This window comes from Pleurodeles waltl, chromosome 4_2 (genome assembly GCF_031143425.1).
Source record: "Pleurodeles waltl isolate 20211129_DDA chromosome 4_2, aPleWal1.hap1.20221129, whole genome shotgun sequence".
NCBI classification, from domain to species: Eukaryota; Metazoa; Chordata; class Amphibia; order Caudata; family Salamandridae; genus Pleurodeles; species Pleurodeles waltl.
The window spans coordinates 549304214-549327484 of record NC_090443.1 but is presented as its reverse complement, the minus strand read 5'-3'; the positions used below and the strand labels follow the sequence as shown (position 1 = coordinate 549327484).

The 23271-nt window shown below is 46.9% G+C and overlaps 1 protein-coding gene across 1 annotated transcript in view; it reads left to right on the top strand.

Annotated features, from left to right (window-relative positions):
* Positions 1-612: 612 nt before the first annotated feature.
* The window catches only part of KIAA1614 (KIAA1614 ortholog), a 248508-nt gene continuing 225849 nt past the window's right edge, over positions 613-23271 (top strand). The window contains exon 1 of the mRNA XM_069232075.1: positions 613-851. Within this exon, the coding sequence (XP_069088176.1) occupies positions 775-851 (77 nt within the window). The 5' untranslated portion in view covers positions 613-774. The remainder of the gene's footprint in view (positions 852-23271) is intronic.

Sequence of the window (23271 nt, the reverse complement as noted above, 5' to 3'; positions counted from 1 at the left end):
AGTGTGACTTGGGCAGAGGGCGCAGAGTTGCAGACTGTGCGCCCTGGGCAAAGGGGCAGAGCGCTGAGACAGTTGAGTGATGGGCAAAAGCGGGAGCGGTGTGACTTGGGCAGAGCGTTCCAGACTATCCCATGGGGAAAAGGACAGAGCACTTGTTAGTATCCACTGTGGGACAGTCAAGCGGCTAGAGACGGTGTCATTTGGAAAGGTGGCTGTGGACACTGAAAGGAAGGGGCTCGGAACAGTGTCACTCGGGGGAGATGGGGGCGGAGAGGGACAGGAGACAAAGTCACTAAGCAGGGTGCTAGAGTCAGCGGCTGGTGGAGGGGGCAGAGGGCTTGGAGCAGTGAGAATGCTAGGGTGGTGGGGAGAGGAGGCTGAGCACACTGTCACCGGGGAGGGGTAGAGAGCTACAGCTGGTCACGTGGTGGGGGGCAGCAAAGGCCTTGGGACAGTGTGCACGGGGGTGGGGAGACTGGACACAATGTCACTGGGGAGGGGCTGAGGGATGGAAACAGTGTCAGCAGGGGGACAGGCACTGGGGGAGGCTGCACGTGGCTGACTGATGTCCCTGGCGGGAGACGGTGTCACCGGGGTGGCTGCTGAGGGAGTGGGAGTGGAGATTGCAGTTGTTTCATAATCCCGGTGGTTTGCATTTGATGGAGGATTATGGAACCAATCTGAAATATTAAAAGCTGCCTCTTAAGCCCGCGGCGGGACAGCAGATGCCGCGGACATGTTCAGAGGCTGAGCGAGCTGGACAGCGCCGGGGACATGTCTGCCTGCTGCCTGGGAGCGGGGCGGTGCTGCTTCACGCCCTCCCAGCCGGATGCAGCTCCGACGCCACCGAGGTAAGAGGTGTCAGCAACATTATCTGTAGAGTTAACGCTACTCCCCGGCTGTGGGTGACCGAATGGCCCTTTCTGGGTGACGGGTATCCGTGTGCCAGAGACAGCTGGCCCTTGCCAGGGTTCCCATGATGCAAGGGCCAGTGAGGGGTAGCTCCTGCCTGGTTACATGGGAAGGGGCTCTCGTTGGATATTTGTAGGGGGCTAGCTGCTTGTGGCCGGCACCAGCGATGGCCAGCTTCTCCCTGGGACCCGTGGACGGAGCCCTTCTGCCTGGCCACCAAGGAGGGAAGAAGGCTGCCGCCTGCCTGTCGAGGTAGTGATAGAACACTCCTGCCTGGGTACCGGTGATGGACCCCCATGGATGGGTACCAGTGATGGACTCGCCCACCCAGGGTACCAGTGACAAAAGGCTCCTGCCTTGTGTCAGGGAGGGCTGGTTCTTGCCTGGACATCAGTGAGGGATGCTCTGCCCGAGTGCCAGGGATAAAGTTCGCTTGGCTGGTTGGTATTGTAGCAGGACTTCTACCAGAGTACCAGTGCTTGGGTGCCAGGGAGCAAATCCGTCTCCCTGGGTATGTGTAATAGAAGACTCGGGTCTGCTTGTCTGTAGTGATGGGAGACCTCACGGTGAAAGCTAATGAATAGAAACAATCCACGTTAATTAATACTAATAATAATAATGTTTATCATAATACCTTGTTTAAATGCGCCGTACACCAGTGTTACTGTTCTTTGAGAATTAAATAACAAGTTGTTGCTGTCAACAAAAATCACGATACCTCATGTATCGACTTCAGAAAGATAAAAGACAGATATTCCAAGTCGAGAGCTGCGGGTGACGCAGATATCACCAGTGCGAGGACTAGTCATGGAAAGCCCCTGTTTAGTACTATACTGGTACCAATCCAGGGGGCAGTGTTGTTTTGTAAGGCTGAGAATGTGTAACTCTTGACACAATGCCAACCGAATGAGGTCTGGTGAGGGGTAGGAAGATTGCCCAAAAGGGCAGGCAGGATTTGAAGATGGGAGGAGACTATCACGACGTATCCGGACCGTGCATCTCTCACTGGGGTCTCTAGAAGGGGCAGATATTTGCCCTGCCCCCACCCCCCCCCCCCTCCCTATCACCTCGGACCGTGCATCTCTCACTGGTGTCTCTAGAAGGGGCGGATATTTGCCCTGCCCCCCCTTCCCTATCACCTCGGACCGTACATCTCTCACTGGTGTTTCTAGAAGGGGCAGATATTTGCCCTGCCCTCACCCCCAGCCCTATCACCTCGGACCGTACATCTCTCACTGGTGTCCCTAGAAGGGGCGGATATTTGCACTCCCTTCCCCATCACCTTAGCCACTGAATGTCCAGAAAAATAAAGTGACCCTGCACCTTGCCACACACATTAATTTGTCCAAAGCAGTAGCGTCGTTTTGCTTTAAATGTTTACATCAGACTTAGTATGTATGTGTGAATATATCTATATATAAACACGTGAAAGTATAGAAAAATACACGCATACAAAGTCAGATTTAAAAATGTAACGTGTGTGCCCGCCCTTAAAATACACTTCTAAAGACGCGCTGCTCTCAAACGACCTTCTCCCAGCAGGTACCTCTAAAACTAAGGACCCTCCTAAAGCGTATCTCTGTCCTGTGTTATTTATTCTTCATCACATGGCTCGGAATGTGCGATGAACTAATACTGCAGCTTCAGCCTGTGTCGCACTTATTAACAACATGTGGAGCAATTTCCATACGCAAGGCGTGTATATAATGCGTTATAAACGGTATTAGCTCGAGGTGCTCTGACGCTCCAACGCGGCCCTGCTCCGGCTTTCATAACGGTTTCAAAAATAAATAAATATTGCCTCTTGAAAGTTTTTGGAGAGTGGTGGACTGGTCATTCTAAGACTTCGGAACTTGGACTGCCTTGGCTGTGTCCCTCCAGCCTCGGGACCGAGGGGAGCTGGAGGGTCCGGGATCACGTCACCTGGGTGACGTAGGACCAAAGAAAACATCTTGGTCACCTTCTCCTCCTCCTGGGCATCAAGGACTTCTGGGAGATGTAGTCTGTCAAGATCCAGATAGTCTGATATCACAGTACAACATCCTTTTATCAGGTTCGCTTACAGAGGACACCTTATTGGCTTAAGAAGCTGCCTACGGGGCAGCTCCTCGTGGTCTCTCCAGCTGACCACAGTCTCACAATTCCGTTCTAACCATTGTAAGGATGATGCGTTGGTTACAGAATGCCACGTCATCACTTAGTTACAGGATACTTAAGATACAGAACACCACGGTACCCATCAAGGCAATGAAGTTCCTGGTTGAAGGCTGAAGAGCGCGTTATGTACCACCAAACAAAACCCCTTGGGCACCGCTTCCTCGGACTGGGCCTATGGGGACGTCTGGGAGATGTAGTCACCAAAAAGGCAAGGCAGTCCAAGCATCATGTGCAGCGCGACGAAAGGGCGCCTTTTATAGCCCCAAACACACCCATTGGCCACTTCGCCCTGGGCCTCGGGGAATTCTGAGAGATGTAGTCACAAAAAGGCAAGTATGTTCGAGCATGCCGCGCAGCGCGATGAAGGGTGCCTTGCTAGCCCCAAACTAACAGCTTGGTCATCTCCACCTCTCCCGGGGTCTCGGGGACTTCTGGGAGAAGTAGTTTCCAACAAGACAAGGAAGTTCATGCATCCAGCGCAGGGTGGTGAAGGGTCGCGCTACATAGCACTAAACACAATGGGTATCTCCTCCTCCCCCTGGGTCTCAGGGACTTCTGGGAGAAGTAGTCCTTAACAAGGCAACACAGTTCAAGCGTCTTTCTTGATGTTTCAAATGGACTAAAAGGTAAAGGCAGTCTTAAACCTGCTGCTGAACTAGGGGCAAGGTGAAGCAAATGTATGTGTCTGCCCTGGCCATTGCTGCTTGGCTAGGAGTCAAAGACACCTAGAAGCCCGGCCCTACCAAGTTTCCAGTTCCATGCGTGGTGTGCTGCTCCAGTCCAAGTTTTTCTTTGAATTCTGTTACTTGTGGTTTTCTTTATTCCATTGTTAAACAGGACCACAAGTGCCAGAATTAAAAGGAAAACAACTTGACTGCAGCAACACATCAGGCATGGATCTGGGAAACTTGGCAGCTATGGAATCCTGTACCTTTTTACGTCGAAGCTTGGTTTGCTAATGACTTCTTGGGTACATTCTGAAAGCTTCCCATTGTTTTATGCTGTTCAGCTACAGTTAGACCCTCCCACGGAACAAAACCGGTTTACTGTATCCTTCCGAATAATCCATAGGCCTTTAAATCTTGTTCTTACTTTGTGACATTTGCTGTGCATTCAAAGACAGAGGTCAAATGGAAGGCTGTGTCTTTTGAGAGAGCTTGGTGTTTACTTTTCTTTCTCTGGCTTCAAAGTGAGAGAATTTATGTGACAATCTTGTGAAATGGAAAAGTTTTTCTTGCACACGACAAAAACTGTGTTGATATTTCAGTATGTATCAGAATTTGGAAACTACAATTTCAGCACATTGCTTTGTAATTCTTTAGTGTGGTGAAAACAAATATTTGAATACGATCAGAACACATCAATACACTAGATTATGACATTCCATGCTTTATTGTTTGTACTGTAAAACTGTATGTCGGTGGAATAATGGTCATTTCAATTGAAAATGTGTTGTCTATAATGGTAGTGCGCAACCACACCATGCATACTCCATACTATGCCACTCCTCTTGACACCACTCCACAACACTCTACTGCACTTTATTCCCCTCCAATCTGTGCCACACCACTCCATTCTATGTCACTCAACTCCACTCTGTGCCACCCCACTCCACTCTATGACATGCCACTCCATTCTACAACTCTTCACGTCACTCTGCTCCACGACACATCACTCCACTCTATGATATGCTACTCCACTCTACACCTTTTCATTCTCAGACAATCTACAACACGCCACTCCACATTGTGCCACTCCACTCTACGGTACTTTACTCTACACCCATCAATCCCACACCATTTACACCACTCCAATCTACCCCAGTCCACTCTAATCTTTCGTAATCTACCCCACTCCAATCTAGCCTATCCACTCCAACCTAACCCATTTACCCACCCCTTCTGCCCCAATCCACCCTACTCCACCCCAATCTTACCCACACCACTCCTATCTACTCCACTCTAATCTACCCCAATCTACCCCGCCCCACTCCAATATACCCCAATCTACTTCAGTCTACCTGACTGTACTCCAATCTGCCCCACTCCACCCAATCTGCCCCACTCCAGTCTACCCACCACACTTCAGTGTACCCCACTCCAATCTAATCTACAATACTCCACTCCAATGTAACCCAATCTACCCCACTCCAATCTATCACAGCCTACCCACTCTACTCCAAATGACCCCACTCCACTTAATCTACCCACTCCACTCTAGCCCAATCTAACCCACTCTACTGCATTCCACCCCACTCTAATCTACCCCACTCCAATCTACCCCACCCAACTCTATCCCCCTGCACACTATCCCACATCACTCTACCCCAATCTAATCAACCCCACTCCACTATACCCAATCTACCTCACTCCACTCAATCTAATGGGAGAGCAAGGGAAAGAGCAGGAAAGTGCCATATTTACAGAGGTATGACAATATCTTGCTCTCTTTCTAGCGCTGGCACACAATTTGGCTACTGAGCGCCATGCAGAAAACTTTGCACCATAGTTAAAAAGTCTCTGGCTGAGTCTAGCTTAAGTGTTCTACTGGGAAGGTGCTATTCCAGAGCGAATCCTATGCCTAGAAATTTTTTAGAACTTTTCCCACTTCGCATGTATGCTGTACAGTGCGGCACACATGCAAAGTATGAAAAGTTAGGAGAAATAAAACCATTTCTCCCTTTTAATGCCTACTTCCAATTGGTGGTTGTTTTTGTCGCAAACTCTTGATTATAGGGTTTGCTGTCAAAAACCTTGGGTAGTTGCATGGGGGTGTCCATGTACCACCCATGGGGCACACCCCTGATGTAGAATAACTAAAAGCAGCATTTTTGATTTTCAGACAACTTTCCACTGCAAAACAAGTTTTGGTCTGTAACTTAAATTAAAAAATGTGCAGGTTTGCATTACTTTTGCAGACCAAGCACAACGTGTTTGTTAATCTGGGCCCGAGTCTCTTCATACTCCTGTGACTCAGAGAAACTTTACTATTGAGCTGAGCGAGTCTCTTCCAGCTATGTTCATCACTTGCACAAGCACCTCTTGGCCACAGCCCACCCTGTTCAAGAGTCCTTTCCCACATTGGTTTAGTAAGCAAACAATAGAGCAGGAAAAGTTAATCACTACTACCGCCGAACTCAGCTGGCACAAGTGTTGGCAGCGGTTCAACACTATGACAGGGTCTGCTCAGTTGACTAATAAAATGCAGATTTTCATGGCCTTGTGCATCAGGGCAACAGACAACTATGGTTTGTCACAGGGGATCAACTCTACCAACACAAGATGCCCTCCCGGACAAAGCACAACTTTGTGAGTGTTGGGTTGACTTCTTGCCACAGCACATGTAGAAGGCTTCCATCACCAGAGAGAGTGATGGCTATCAAGTAGTACAGCTGCATGACAGCATGTTGGGACCAGAGTCTTCTGGAGCTTCATGCATCGGGTTCCCATGTACCAGCCTGTTGATACATTAGTTACAGCTTCATGTGACAAAACAATAGGATCACTTCCCAGTCCAAGTGATCCTAACCCTGTCCATGTTCACCAGCACATGCATCCTCCCATGTTTCTGCTTGTCTGCCCCTTCTGCCTCTCACAACTGCACTTCTCTGTAACCATTTCAGTTGTGAGTGAAGAGGGGGTGGGACACTGCTGGGATCTGTCCCTTATGGATGACATCAAAGACATCCTCCACATACATATACTGGAGGTAAATACAGTCTTTCTAGCCTCAAATAATTGTTTTTTATGTGAACATATCACGGGTATTAAAAATGGGCTGATGGGCTCTCTAGTTTACAGTCGGTTTGCACCCTGTCCAAGTAGGGACTGTCACTCTAGACAGGATAAGGGAGATACCCGCTCATATAACCCCTGCTCTCCCAATTGGTAGCTTGGCACGAGCAGTCAGGCTTATCTCAGAAAGAATGTGTAAAGCATTTGCACATAACACATAGTAATACTGTGAAAACACTACAAAAGGACACCACACCAGTTTTGGAAGAATAGCCAATATTTATCTATGTAAAAGAAGACCAAAACGAGAAAAATACAAGATACAGTAATAAAGATATAAATTTTGCAAGAATTAACTTAAGAGCACAGTTCCTTGAAGTCGATAGCTCCGTCTGGGGCTACCAAGGCGTCATGAACAATATAACCAACAATTCAGGCTGGCCACGGTGTTGCAGGCCAGCTACAGTGTTGGGAAGACCCATAAACAATACCTTTGAAATGCAGGGCGTCGTGATCCTCGCAATAAGATCCAGAGTGCAGCGTCGCTGGTGTCGCAGCTGTCGGTTTCGGAGGTCGGGGGTCATCGGGCCCTTGAAGTCACATGTGTTGCAGATTGAACTCCGGGCTGATGATGAAGTCAGGAGCGCTGGCGTGGATGGCGTCGTGCTGCCATGCCAAGTGGGACGATGCAACAGGTCGTGGTGCAGGCAGCGGCTCGGTGACGGGGTCCTGCTGCAACGGTGAAACCAGGCTGCAGTGTGAAGCGGGACTGTGCAACGTGCGGTATCTCCAGGTCATGGTGCAGGCAGCAGTGGCATCGTTGATGAAGCACTGTCGTTGGTAGACCCAAGACGGTGGTTCGGCACAGGGCAGGCTTCGTGCGGCACTCACGGGTCGCGGTATGGACAGGGGCGGATGTTGACAACACCGGAATTGATAGCGCTCGCGTCGGTGGACCGGGGCTGCAGTTCGGGACGGGACCATGCTTCGTATACCTTACAAGTGGTGTTCACAGGCCTCGTGCAGGCTGCAGCATTGGTGTCAGCGTGGAGCATTGTTGTCGGGGATGCCAAGGCTGTTGGGTGAACAAGACAGTGCAGAGTGCGGGACCCACAGTTCATGGTGCAAGCAGCGGCTTGGTGAAGGCGTCAGGTGGCAGCGTCAGTGAGACCAGGGTTGCGCTGCGATGTGGGGCACGGCTCCGTGTGGTGTTGTCAGGTCATGGTGCAGTCAGCGACTTCCTTGATAGTGTCGCAGTGTTTTTTCTTCTGTTGCAGCACAAAACACACAGTTCCCAGTGCTGTAGGCAGATGAAGCTGAAGTCTTCGATATCCCTGAGACTTCCAACAAGAGGCAAGCTCTACTCCAAGCTCTTGGAGAAACTTAATTAGCAGGATACACAAAAAAGTCCAGCCTGCCCTCTTTAAGACAGAAGCAGCAACTGGAGGCCAACCAAGCAAAGCACACACAGCAAAGAGGCAGTACTCCTCCTCCAGCTCTTCAGCTTTTCTCCTTGGCAGAGGTTCCAATTGATCCAGAAGTGTTCTAAAAATCTGGGGTTTTGGGCCCACTACTTATACCCTTTTCGGTCTTTGAGGTAGGCAAACTTCAAAGGAAAGTCTCTGTTGTTCACAAGATCCTGCCTTGCCCAGGCCTGGCCCCAGACACACTCCAGGGGGTTGGAGACTGCCTTGTGTGAGGACAGGCACAGCCCTTTCAGGTGTAAATGTTGCCTTCCCCCTCCACACTCTAGCACAGGAGACTCATCAGGATATGCAGGCTACACCCCAGCAACCTTTGTATCACTGTCTAGAGGGAATTCACAACAGCCCAACTGTCAGTCTGACCCAGATATGGAATACCCAAGTAGGCAAAGGCACAGAATAGTTTAAGCAAAAAAAATGCTCACTTTCTAAAAGTGGCATTTTCAAACTGACAATCTAAAAAACAACTTTACCAAAAGGTGTATTTTTAAATTGTGAGTTCAGAGACCCCAAACTCCAGATATCTGTCTGCTCCCAATGGGAAACTGCACTTAAAATATATTGAAAGGCAGTCCCCGTATTAACCTATGAGAGAGATAGGCTTTGCAAAATTGAAAAACAAATCTGGATGTATTTCACTGTCGGGACATGTAAAACACATCAGTACATGTCCCGCCTTTAACATACACTGCAACCTGCCCATGAGGCTACCTAGGGCCTACTTTAAGGGAGCCTTACATGTACAAAAAGGGAAGGTTTGAGCATGGAAAGTGGGTACACTTGCCAGGTCGAATTGGCAGTTTAAAACTGCACACAGACACTGCAGTGGCAGGTCTGAGACATGTTCACAGGCCTGCTCATGTGGATGGCACAATCAGTGCTGCAGGCCCACTAGTAGCATTTTATTAACAGCCCCTGGGCACGCGTAGTACAATTTACGAGGGACTTGTGAGTAAATCAAATATGCCAATCATGGATAAACCAATAACCAACACAATTTACATAGGGCACACTTGCACTTTAGCACTGATCTGCAGTGATCAAAGACAATAAACCAGCAAAAACAAATCAGAAAAAATAGGAGGAAGAAGGTGAAAAGTTTGGGGATAACCCTGCGAAAAGGTCAATTTCCAACAACAGGTGGGTCCACACTGAAAATATCCCAACCATATTTTATTCCTAGAGACATGGTGGTGCTCAATCTAATCTATCTTCTGGTACCAGAGATCTGCAGGGATCCACAACTGGGCCACCCCAAAGGACTTCTGCTTCTGGTGTCCCACACAGCATCAGGGCTAAACCTGAGGGAGGACACTCTGAGTTTGAGTGTGCAAGCTCCATAGGAGTGACAGTTTAACCAGAGAGTCCTGAATACCTTTGAGACTTATCTGAACTCGAAGTAAATTATCAGGAGTCAAAACTCCCTCAGGGCTGGCTCATGATTGACTGGACAGAGATTCATTTGTGCTTTATCTCCAACACTACCATGAACCTGTCAACTTCAACAAAAATCTCACAGTGTGAGGAGGGGGCAGGGCATTGTGCCCAGAAGTACCTAAGAGGCACTGTTGCCCCCACCCCGGCTTCAACCCCCTCCTCTTTAAAACAAAAGCTTGTTGAGGCTATTGCCTATGTCCTGTGGTGTTTTCGCACCCATTAATTGATGTCGGAAGTGGAAAGCTTCTGAAAATGAGCTGAAAACCACTGTTTACAGTGGGTTCCAGTTTATTTTCCCTGCAACTGTGTGATACCGGCTTGTCACCAGGTGACATTGTGATGGGAGCCAATATTGTGTGTCACATGGTGGCACTGTGTGAGTTGGCAGGTCTGCTACCAATTCCGAGGGTCCTTAGGAAACCTATGTCCATCCCAGGGGTTCAATAATCCTCATTGCTGTTGCTTGTTCCTGTCATACTGGTCCGTAGAGCTCTTGCACGTCCATTGGGAGTCCATTGTCTGCTATAAAGCCAAGACCTCTTAATGAGAATGGACTGGAGGTTCCTTAACCATTTTACTTCCTATAGTCAGTCAGCAAGTGTATCTTGTTGCTGAGGACAAGATGAATGTCCTGGCAAATCCACAGCCCGGGCCTTTCTGATGCTCATCAATTATAGAACTTGCTTTGTGGATGGTGGCATGGCATTCTCTGGTTACCTGCCAGAGTGACTTGTCCAGAGTCACTTGTGCAAGTGAGCACTTACAAAATGTGTTTAGTGGTGATCATGACCTACACAAATATGACGTTATGTTTTATATTTTTTTATATATGGAAGGCGCTCACAATTGTTTGGCTTCTCAGTGCATTTGATGCAGATTATGTGTCCTCACCTCTGGTTTAGCTCACAGGAGGTCTTCTCTGCTGATGTGTTCACAGGCCAGTACTAACCTGGTTGAGTCAGTGCTTTATGGTGTGGGATTTTCCATATAGTTGTGTCCATAGGTGGGGTTGGATCTTGTGGCCTGTCTGCCAAATCTGAATGAGGTTTATGCAGGTTTTGGGTTGTCTTTAATTGGTGCCTGACAATGGGGCTATGAGTCCACCTTACCTGCTTCAGCTGTGGTAGCGTAGTCTGTTATTTGAGATCTTGTTGGACCTCATACAGCCCACATGGGTATTGCTCTTGCCTAGCAACTGGGTGAGTGATTGTGTGTGTGGTCGCAGTGTGGTGTATATAGCTGGCTGCAGTAGTGTAAGGGGTATGTACCTGAACCTCTGCAACAGAAGGAAGATGCAGCTTGGATTGCCTGTCCTGTTACTTAACTAAGGGAATGGATTGGGATGGCCAGGAAAATCCCTGTCCACCTACCATGAGGTTGTCAAGCATCGATTGACTAGCCTGTTGCATTTGTTTCCTCTGGCAAGAAAACCTGTGCTCATTGAGACTATAATCTCAAACTAATTACCTCCTGTGACTTGCTGCACTGGAAGCTTGTGGTTTTTAGAAGGCAGCATTCCTTCCTGATAGCCATAACCTACAGACTCTATGCACCACATAACTGTACATTGATAAATAGGCCCTACAAACTCTATGCATCTTGGGTCTGTACATTGATAGCCATGACCTACAGACTGTATGCACCTCAGGTCTGTACATTCATAGTCTGTTTATCGTGTCGTTTTTTAACTTTTAGTTGCACCAAGACACGCAGTCTGCAATGGCAGTTTGCATGTACTAGGTGAGGGGTACCTGAGGGTGGCACACTACATGCTGCAGCCCTGGGGTCCCTCTTTGGTACCCAGGCCCTAGGTACCTGGGGTACCATTTACTAGGGACTTAAGGTATAGCCAATTGGGGAACAATTACATAGTTTTAGGAAAAGAGATCTGGAACTGGGGGCCTGCGTAGCATGACCCCAGTGCACTTTCAGTCAAATTTCATTGGATACCAGGCAAAAAGTGGGGGTGGCCATGTCAAAAAGGGGCACTTTCCTACACACACACCCATACAAAAGAGAATGAGACTAAGCTTTCCCTAGAGGGTCTTCATTGTCTAAGTGGAAAAAACAGGTAAGGTCAACTGCATTCTTTGACATCTTTTTGGAGGTCAGTTCTGTGAGTGCCACAATGGTACCTACAGCACATGTTGGAATTATCTACTGTTTTCATGGGGAGCCTAGATCGAAAGGTACATTTTGCCAAATTTTTTATGATGGTCATAGGCCCAAAAAAAACAAAATCTAGGATCCATGTGGTGGACGGTATACCGTTTGACACTGCATTAAACTGGGTACATCTTCTTAAGTGTAGTAATTAAACTGGGTACATCTTCTTAAGTGTACCAATTGAGCGTATCAATTCCAGGGTGCTATAGAAGCAATTTTTTGTTTAACATCTAGGTTAGGTACTAAATTGGTAAAGGAAATGCTATTTTTATATAAACGTAGATGTATATCGTTCAGCTTTATGGAGTGGGTGTTATGCAAATGCTAGTACAATTCAGTCACTGGAAAATAGGTTTATTAGTTGCATTCTCCACACTCCGCCCACTTTAGCCATTTTCATTGGTCATCGTGAATTGGTCTGAGCTTTCTAGAGGACATGGTCCAGCTCGTCTCTTTACACTTGTGGATCAAGATTTGGTTAACACCAGAATCAGCATTTACGACATGGATTTTGACAGACTGTTTGGCATTGGATAGGGCGGAAAGGATTCCCTGGCTGTGATACATAAATACTCATGATAAATTGTGACTGGGTCATTTGTTTGCAAACCCTACAACATCCATGCCCTATACCAAAGAAAGGGTAAAAACACTTTTTCTAGAGAATGCACAAGTTCTGAGGCTGTCAAAAGTAGGGAATATGCACACAGTAAAGGCTTATATGGAGCTGGGCCCGAGCAGTGATGTGGACCCATATCTTGTGCTCTTTTAGAAATCCTCAGCATAGATTTTACCTAACAAGGTTTAGATTGAGCACCGCTCATTTTTTATGTGCCTTTCCCTCTCAGGGCTCATGGTTTAAAATGCTGCCAAATTTCCCTTGTGATAATTGTACCCCCACAAAGCACTTTGTACTTTACCCTTTATTGTCCGTTGTATGAGAACCCATGAAAGAGGTTTTTATTACCCGTCCTGAAAGCGGCAAATATTAGATATCATAGAAGAGCTTTTATTTTCTTCCAACAAATAGTCTGAAGATGCGCACAATAATTGCAGAATTTTAAACATTTTTTTTGAGGAATTACGAAATATTAGAAGAATTTGAATTTATTGCTATTTAATGTATTTTTACGGAATTATTTTACTGATTAGTTACTGTATTTTGTTTTAAAGCATGTGTTTTGGATTGTTTATTTTTGTGACTTTTATGGTCAATTTTTTGCCCAAATAAAGTGTAATGCTGGTACCATACCTCTTCACAACCCTTGTATAATACCCAGTCAAGCCAAGGAATGCCTTGACTTGGGTCTGGGTGGTTGGCGCTTTCCTGTCCAGAATTTAATGGATCTTGGATTGTAGTGGTTACCTACAGGTGGCCCAAGTATTCAACCTTGACCTGCCATATCTGGCAATTGCTTGCCTTGATAGTGAGGCCTGCACTTTGCAGCGCTTCGAAAACCTTGCCAAGGTGGATCAGGTGATCCTGCCAAGTGAAGCTAAAGACAGCAATATCATCAAGATATGCTGCACTAAAGGCTTCCAACCCAGCAAGGGCTTTATTCACCAACCTTTGGAAGATGGCAGGGGCATTCTTTAAATCAAATGGTACAACAGTGAACTGGTAATGTCCATCTGGGGTCGAGAATGCTGATCTTTCTTTCGCTCCAGGGCTCAGACCAATCTGCTAGTTTTCTGATGTTATATCAAAGGTACTGCGAAACTTTGCTTCTCCTAACCTGTCAATCAATTCATCTGCCCTTGGAATAGGGAGTGCATCTGTCTTGATGACAGCATTGAGACCTTTATAGTTCTCGCAAAACCTCAGCTCTAGTTTATCTCCCTTGGAATGAGGCTTGTGGACTAAGACCACTGGGCTGGCACAGGGACTGTCAGAGGGCTTAATCACACCTAACTCCAGCATCTTGCTTTCTTCAGCTTTGATGCTATCTTTCATGTGGTCAGACTGTATATTTTGCTTTTGACAGGCATGTGGTCACACATGGACACACCAGTGAGTCTAACCAGAGGTGAGGGAAAAGAGCCCAGCATACTTCTGTAGGATTTGCCTGCAGCCAGCTTGCTGTTTGGCAGTGAGGGTGTCTGAAAAGACCACACCATCCACTGACCCATCTTTGGGGCTGTGGGAAAAGAGGTCAGGGAGAAGCTTGCTTTCTTCTTCCTGGTCCTCATCAGTGGCCGTCACCATGGCCACATCAGCCCTGTTATAGAAGAGCTTTAGGCTGTTCACATGGATAATTCTGTGAGGGTTCCTGGGAGTGCCTTGGCCAACCAGATAGGTGACCTCACTCTTCTTTTCAAGGATAGTGTAAGGGCCATTCTATTTGTCATGGAGTGCACTGGGAGCCACAGGCTCAAGTACCCACGCTTTCTGTCCCGGTTGGAACTCCACCATGGCAGCCTTTTGGTCATACCAGAGCTTCTGGAGCTCTTAGCTGGCCTCAAGTTTTTTGGATCCCTTTTCCATGTACTCCGCCATCCTTGAACGTAGGCCAAGCGCACAGTCCACAATGTCTTGTTTTGGGCTCTTTGAGAGGTCTTTCTCTGCCTTTCCTCACTAGACACGGTGGTTCCCTGACAGGATGTCCAAACAAATGTTCAAACGGGGAAAAACCTACTCCCTTCTGTGGCACTTCTCTGGAGGTGAAAAACAAGCATGGTAACAGAATATCCCATCTCCTTTTGAGTTTTTCGGGGAGACCTGCAATCATGTCCTTCATGATTTTTATTGAATCTCTCAACTAAACCATTCCATTGTGGGTGATATGGGGTAATGAACTAATAAGTCATTCCACCTTGACTTGAGGTATGCAGACATGACATTACTACCTCTGTCTGAGACCACCTCCTTAGGGAAGCCCACTCTAGTAAAGATACTGAGTATGGCCCTTGCAACTGCAGAAGCAGAGGTAGTCCTAAGGGGTATAGGTGCCTGGTGGAATGATCCACTACTACCAGTACAAATCTGTTCCCTGGTGTTGCTGGAGTGTCTAGAGGGCAACAATGCCAACCCCTACCGTTCCAAAGGGAACCCCAACCAATGGAAGTAAAATGAAGGGGGGCTTTGGGTGGCCACTGTCTTGCCACTGGCTTGACAGCTGACATAGAAGTTACAAAAATACTTCACCTTCTGGGACATACCTGGCCAGCAGAAATGAGGTACCAACCTACTCCACGTTTTAGTCCGGCCAAGATGCCAAGCTAGGGGGGTGCCATGAGCCAAAGTGAGCAGGAACCTTCTGTATGTCTGAGGCACTACCACTCTCCTAGTGGCACCAGGAGTCCATCCTCCCAATAGGTTCTCTGGGAGCAACTGACATCTCCTTTTTCTGGTCAGCAGCTTGCAGTCTCAGGCTCTCAAGAGTGGGACAGGTCCTCGGTCCCTGGCACAGCTCTACCCCAGAGGGTCCCTCTGACCGCAGGAGCTCTGCCGTGTAAGGCCCAAGTTCTTGGGGCTCAGTTCCCTCAAGGGCTGACAGGGCTGAGAGGGGACCTGAGCTTGGGGCTGCTCAGCCGCTGGCTTACCAGACTTCCTGCCTGTTCTCTTGGAGGGGTAGACCATTATTACAGACTCCATCCCCTCTTTTTTACCCTGGGATTTGCATTGTGCTCTAGTTTTCACACACACCCATTCAGGTATACCCAGCATAGCTGCATGGGTCTTTCTTTCTACCTCAGCCCTTGCTGAGGACTCCAGATCATTTCCTAGCAGATAGGCTACAGGAATTGCAGAGGATACCACCACCTTTTTCTGGCCAGTAACCCCTCTCCACTCTAAGGAGACCATTGCCATGGAATGGGCCTTAGTTTGGTTGCCAACATTGATGACTGTAAAAGTTTCACCATGGAGATACTGTTCTGGGGATATCGGTTTTCAGTCACCATGGTGACACTTGCACCTTTATCCCTCAGTACTTAAACTCTGATCCCATTAATATGAAGCTGTTGTCTGTACTTCTTCAGGTTACTGGGCCAGAGAGCAAGGGCAGCTACATCCACCCCTCCCTTTGAGACTAAAGTTGCTTCTGTGAGCTCTCTGACATGGCCAGGGTAATCATGGATTCCACAGCAGTACAGCTGTCTTTGTACATAATCAATAGCACGGCTTGCTTCATCAGGATAAGTACCATTTTACTCATTGTACACGTTTGCAATGCTCTTATCCACTTCCCTCTCCACCTTCCCTTGTCAACCACAACCTCTGTAACAAAAACTAGCAGGAGGATGATGACAAATGTAGCAAGCCTGCTGCGTCTCTCTCAGTTCGTGGTACAGCATCCAATAAGTCAATTGATAAACAGAAGCCTCCCCACAACTATAATAATAACTGCAGGAATTAAAGTATAAATGTCTTCAAAGAAGTGATCATAGTCATCATATGTGATGAATACATAGGCTCCCACATAGCACAGGATGCCTGCCGTTGCCCAGAATATCAGGTTCAGGAAGACCAGCATGGTTTTGGGGGAGGTGATCCCACAGCTACTCCCCGTCGCCGCTGCCCGTCAGTGACTGTCTACCAGGGTTGTGTTTACTGCTATACTGAGAGGGGCCCCATTTCCCCCACCTGGGTGGGGGCGGAAATAGTTCCTGTTTAAAAAAGGGTTCACGGGACATACCCACCAATTATAGACCTCTTAGTTTATTAGATAGTTCTCACAAATTATTTTGTAGAATTTTACTGACTAGGTTACAAGAGTGGATGGTGCTCAACAATATACTGACTCCCCTGCAGGCAGGATTTAGATTCTCAACCAGTACCATAATTCAAGTGTTTTGATTGCAGATGATCCACTGGAAACCGTGGTTCTGGGTAGGGGTCGCCTGTATATTGTATCTGTTGACCTACGGTCAGCATTTGATTTATTACTTTGGAAGACTCCATGGTGGGTGCTTTGTGAAATGGGGGTCCCCCGTTATCTGATTGATATGTTGGTCAGATTGCACCAGGGAAATTTTGCCCAGGTTAGGTGTGGCAATGCAGGGGAGATGACAAAGCCATTCCCAGTTACTAGGGGAGTCGGGCACCGGTGTGTACTTGCCCGTACACTTTTCAATCAGTTCATAAATTTCTTAGATGGCTGCAATAAAGATGCTCCCATATTGGCCAGTATGATGGTCCCCACACCTATGTTCACAGATGACACTCTTCTCCTCCCAAAATCCCCAAGGGGTCTGAAAAAATTGTTGGAGTAGTTTGAGTGTTTCTGCAATATAAGAAGGCGTCGAAAGTAACGTAAATAAGACCAAATATATGGCTTTAAATCCACGGTGTAACATCAGGACAAACCCTAATTTATCTGGTGTTCCATTAGAATGAGTGTCTACATTTACATACCTAGGTATAACTCTTACGGAGCGCATGGGGTAGCAGTCACACATAATGCAGCACAGACTAAAGATGGAGCAATATTCGGGTGAAATCATCAAGAAGTTGCGGTGCTCCCAGAATCGTCCAGTCTGCCTTACAGATTTATAAACGTCAGGCTTTGGGGGCAGCCACATATGGTGCGGAGCTTTGGGGGCACTTGGGTGTGTCTTCATTAGTTTTTGTGGAAAACATATTCATGCACCAGTTGGTGGGAGTTCCTTTTAATACTCCACTTTTCCCTTTGAGGCTGGATTTTGTTCTGAGGTCCATTTCTGATTACGTGAAGATACGTTCCCTGCTATATTGGAGGCAGCTTTGGGTGGTTACCTAGCTTGACTCCTTCCATCAGGGGCTTGAAGAGATCTTATCCCTAGCTGGCTCCAGTGGAATCCCCTGGATAAGATTTGTGAAGGTTTCCTTGCAGGAGCTAGGGATGACTCAACTCTAGGCATCCCCAGGCGACCTAAGGTTAATTTTCAAGTCCACCATCAAACATGCTTTTTGGTCTTCTAGAGATCTGTCAATCCACTCACTGACAAGTCACGGTTCCCAAACCAAGTAATTTCTCTTTGTTAAGGATTCCTTTATGAAGGAGGTCTGGCTAGGTGAAATACAGCCTCTACTCGCTATGCGTCTTTACCTACAGGTTAGGTATGTAACTTTGCCATTCCTGTGTGTTTACTGTGAGGTGGTCTGGCAGGTGCAAGAACAACGACATATGCTGTCCAACATGTAGGGCCCCAAAAGAGTCAGTAGAACATGTGCTGTTTTTCTGCCCAACTTATATGGCTGGGTTTCCCACCTTGTAGGAATATGGGTACTAGGGAGCACCAAGTGGCTCTCAGGATTTTGAGAACTGACACAAGTAAGCTGCTGGTGTATGCAATGACCAGCTTCTTATTGGGTATGTGGAGATTAAGGTCAAAGCCATGTGTTGCTCTGGATGTAGTAGGGCAGGGTATCAGCCATTTGTGATTGTGACATATTATGCATTTATATTTAGCATTTTAGCAATAGGGTAGGCCACAAAATTGACTTCAATGCAAAGGAACCATAACCAATACCAGTGTCTGTTATTTATCACTGGATGGGTTGTTTGGTTCTCATTTTAACATTATTAACTGATTTGGTCGTGATTGGACAGTCAATTAATTGTTTTAAGTTTGTACTTTTTTATTTATTTATATTAAAGTGTATGTTTTACACTCTTATGTACTTTAATGGCTTAGCGTAGAAATAAAGTTTGTATTGATTGATTGATTGATTGACATGGTCGGGCCACCTGAGATCCCATCTGGAGACTTACCACTGCAGCAGGAGCTCCAGGTGCATTAGGGGATTCTTTTTAGGACAGGAAGGGTCTCCGGTTCGGCGCCAATTGGCCCTGCAATTGAAGCACCAAGCCTTCTTACGGTCAAAGTTCTTACCTTTGTACCCACCCTTGGTTTGTGATTTGTCTTGGGCCCCAGCTGTCGTCTGATCAGGTTTTTGGAGGCCTTTAGAAGACTCTTCATTTTTATCTTTAGGCTGGTCACCATTTTTCCCTGGTGGGGGGGCTTGGCAACCCCTTTATTTTAGTCAAACCCACCATGAGTTGTCTTTGATACCCTAGTCTTGACCCAGTGGTCTGCCTTCTTTCCCAATTCCTGGGGAGCAACTGACTATAGGTCTACCAGATACTGATGCAATTTTTCAGAAACACAGTTACTCAACAGATGCTCCTTCATAATAAGATTATAAAGCTCCTCATAGTCTTACACCTAGTGCCCTTTTAAACAGCCACCCAGTGTGGTGACTGGCAAGACAAAAAAATCTACCAAGGATTGACTAGAGGTTTTTCTAGTTTCTCTGAACCTGACCCTGTACTCCTCAGTTATGGGTCCAAAGCCCTCAATCAGAGTATCCTTCATGCAGTCATAGGACTCAGCATCTGCTCCAGTCAGTTTCAGGAGTCTATCCTTACCCGTTGCTGAAAACTGCTTCCAGAGCACAGAGCCCCAATACTTCTGGTTCAGTTTCCTCATGGTACAGATCCTCTCAAAGGCAGTGCACCATTTGGTGATATCATCACCCTCTGAATATTTGGGGACAATCCATTTGGGGATCTTAGGGTCAAAAGCTTCTTCCTTCTCCTTACTTAAAATGTTGCTGCCACCAAATATTGGTCTAGGACCATCTCAGCTCTTTCTTTCTCTATAGCTAAAAGTCTAGACTCTAACACTGTCCTCTTAGGTAGCCTAGACTCTAACAGTATCCACATAGCTAGTTTCTGGGGTTCAACATCTTCACTGTCTCCATCTACTGGGGTACTATCAGAAGTGCCTCCAGTGGTGTTACTGTCAGTGGAGTTGTGGGGGGATTTGTCATCCTCTTCCACCTCCTCTTCCTCACTTTCATGAGGGGCTTCTTTACTTGCCATGGCTCTATCGTTTTCTGCAAGCAGCTGCTGCAGATGACCTTTTGTGGCCTTTTGCCCCATGACAATGTTTCCATGCTTGGCAGAGGGTCTTAAGTTGAGCAACCTTAAGATTTCTGTAGGGGCCCAGGTTGAGCTCCTGGGATGTACCTGCTGCTTCAGTCATGGTTTTTAAAGTAGTTGGGACTTTATTAGAGACTTTGAAAAAATCTAAGTAAACTACTAACAGGCCTAACTTACTAAAGTATTGACTGCGGAACTTAATACAAGGCCCAAACAGTCATTTTTAAACAATTTAGAAAAACTGAAAATTGGAAAAATGTTTCCTAACTAAGGAAACTTTTGGATCCCTTAGTGGTTTCACTTATTAACCGAGTGGTACCGCAAATGTCAAGTTTTATATTCTACTGCTGTGCCACCAATGTAGAAAGCTTAATCTTTATATCATATATCAAAATTAGATATATCCTGCAAAGCATTCAGGGGTTCCCCTTAGTAGCAATCCAAAGGTGCTCTTTTTAGGTGATGGTGTGATCGAGCAGCTTTAGGCTAGTCAGAGAGGAGTGTTAGACATCTGCAAGTACACACACGGTCAATAAATGAGACACACAACTCAAGAAGGAGATCCACACCAATGTGCAAAAATAACAAGTATCTTCATATATGTTTTGGCACCAGAATCACTACGATCAGGTAAGTACGTTTTACAAGTAAAATCTTTACAGTTTTGAAAAAAAACACACAGTGCAATTTCTGACTGAAAAGGTGCAATGTTATCCTATGGAGAGAAAAACAACTACTGCATTCAGGTGTAGTACATAAACTTACGAGGCCAATCTCCTGGGCTTTAGGTAATTATTGGGCAAGGATCTAGACCACACCAACAGGTCACACCGGGTGGCACAGGGGCAGCTAGGTGCAGAGTTACTCTATGGGGATTGGGCCGGTCGAAAAAATGTTGCAGGCGAGGACTGGAGATCCAGTCGAAAGGAAATAATGTGGATTCCAATTTTGAGATGTCAGAGTACAAGGGGGCACCTTCAGTCTTCTTCTCCACGGGTCAGGGGCGACGGGTGCAAAGGTGTCCTGAGGCATCATTTGTTTTTCCACTGGAGCACTTGCGGTTGATGGGGCCTGCATGCACAGGCTGCAGGCGGTGTTGGTCAGTCTACAGTGGGCAAGTCCAAGGTGTGTTTTGTCTCTGGAGGGCTGGTGCACCACATTGGTACTGTTAGTCCACTTCAACTCGGGCTAGTTGGCACGGGTGCAGTGGTGCTTTTAGGTGTCTGGTTTTCTATGGTCCGGAGTCCTCTCAGGTCTCTTGGGGTGCCTGAAAATTGCAGGGAAGTAGCTTTCCTGCTCCCCAGGAGTTCCTGGGTCTTTGTTGAAGATAGGCAGGCCTCTCAGGCTTTTGGAGGCACAGTAGCTTGCAGGACAAGTCGACTTTGGTGCTAATCGGCGGGAACAGCAGACATACTGGCATGTCTGGGGCCAAGTCAAGTGCTTCTTCCTCAGGCTTTGCTTTTGAGGCTCTTGAGTGTCCCTCTTCATAGGTCAGCAACAACGTGCTTTACTGGTGCCAGGGGCTTCCCTAAATACTGGATTTAGGGATGTTTCTGGGAGCGTAAGGTAGGAGCCAATGGGACACTTATCACTGTGATCACTACACCCCATATATGACCACTTCCTGTAGGAAGTGGGCATAACCCTCACCCAGAGTTCCTAAATCTGCCAACACCAAGATGGCAGATTTCTAAATTTTGTGTCCACGTCAGGCAGCTCACCTTAGGGGTAGGACTGATCTGAGGGGTGGACACAGCTCTCTGAATACTAAATTCCCCACCTGTCCAATTGCTAAATGGGCCCCGGGGTATGGGGGTCAGCATCTTTCTTGTGAGTGAAGCCAGATGTGCATACCGAGGGCACTGGTCTTCTTTGAAGGCCCTGGCCTTGTAATACAGAGTTTCAGGTCATCCTGTTGGGTGAGATGTGTAAGCACCTCTCCCAGAGCTGGCTTGGTTTTGACCCCCCGAGAGCCTGATGTAGGGTTGACTTACACATATTACAAGTAGTGTTTAGGTGACATGGCACACAGTCTGTGTGTCATGTTGTATTTTCACTTTTAGCTGCACCAAAACACACAACCTGTAATGGCAGTCTGCATGTGCTAGGTGAGGGGTCCCTGAGGGTGGCACAGAACATGCTGCAGCCCTTGGGGTCCGTCTTTGGTACCCAGACCCTAGGTACCAGGGGTACCATTTACTAGGGACTTACATGGGATCAAAGGTATTGCCAACTGGGGAACAATGCACAGTTTTAGGGAAAGAGATCTGTAACTGGGGACCTGGTTAGCAGGAACCCAGTGCACTTTCAGTCAAAATTGCATCAAATACCAGGCAAAAGTGGGGTGACCATTTAAAAAAGGGTCTCTTTCCTACAGCCATAACCTACAGCCTCCATGAACTTCAGAACAGTAGATTGATAGTCGTACCTACAGACTCCATACACCTCAGGTCTGTACATTGAAAGCCATGCCCTACAGGCTCTAGGGACTTCAGAAGTGCAGATTGATAGCCATGGCCCAGAGATTCTATGCACCCCAGAACTGTACACTGATAAACTTAACTACAAACTCTGTGCACCTCACAATTGTACACCGTCTTGCACTGGGACAAGATGGTACTGACCCATCCATTTTTCCAAGGGTGTTGAATGACATCTTTCTGAGAAGTGAGATGTATCACCCAGACCTCGTCCACAAGCACGCACCTGCATAGCATCGATGTGAAGCTCGCTCTGCCCTTGTATTTGGACAGATCAGAGATCTATCTCCCTTCTATTGACCAGCTGTTCTTCATATATAGCAGAGAGGATGCAACCAAGGTCACTTTCAAAATCACCAGTGCCAGAAGGATTTCCTCCTACATTTCTCACTCTTACTCCTTATTATGGGTATGTCTTCCAGCTAATGTTTACGCACATTCCACCGAAGACAAACTGTCTTCAATTGCATTTTCCAGGTATGTTCCTATTAAAAAGACATTCAGGACGTCTACATACCCTTCTACATGCATTCTGCGGAAACTAAGCTCTTGGTGCTGCCTCACAACAATATGCAGAATCTGCTCAAAATGGCCTAAAAACCTCTCCACTTATACCAGAGGAGACAGTATAGGCCCAGAAAGCCCTATCTATGCTCAATTTTTGTGATAGTCACTGGCCATGTAAATGAGCTGTACTTAGAATATTTGTATGGCTGTTTATTTAACAAAGATACCCTGACACTCTACGATATATCAGACCTCTTGTCAACATACTTGGCATAAGTTCTGGATCCCCAGTGCAGCTTACCATACCCTACCCTACATTTGTTCTGTTATCTTTTTGTAGAATCTGCCCTCGGATTGAAAGGAGACAGGCTATAGGGTTAAGGAAATAGTTATCTTTGAGGTGTCACCTTATAACAAAGTCCATAGACTCTCTCCTATGCTCGGGAGCCTCCTGCCAGTAGGTGACACCATGCCTGTAAGGTGGGTGTAGGAGAGAGTCAATGGTCTTGGGGAAACTTAGGGGCTG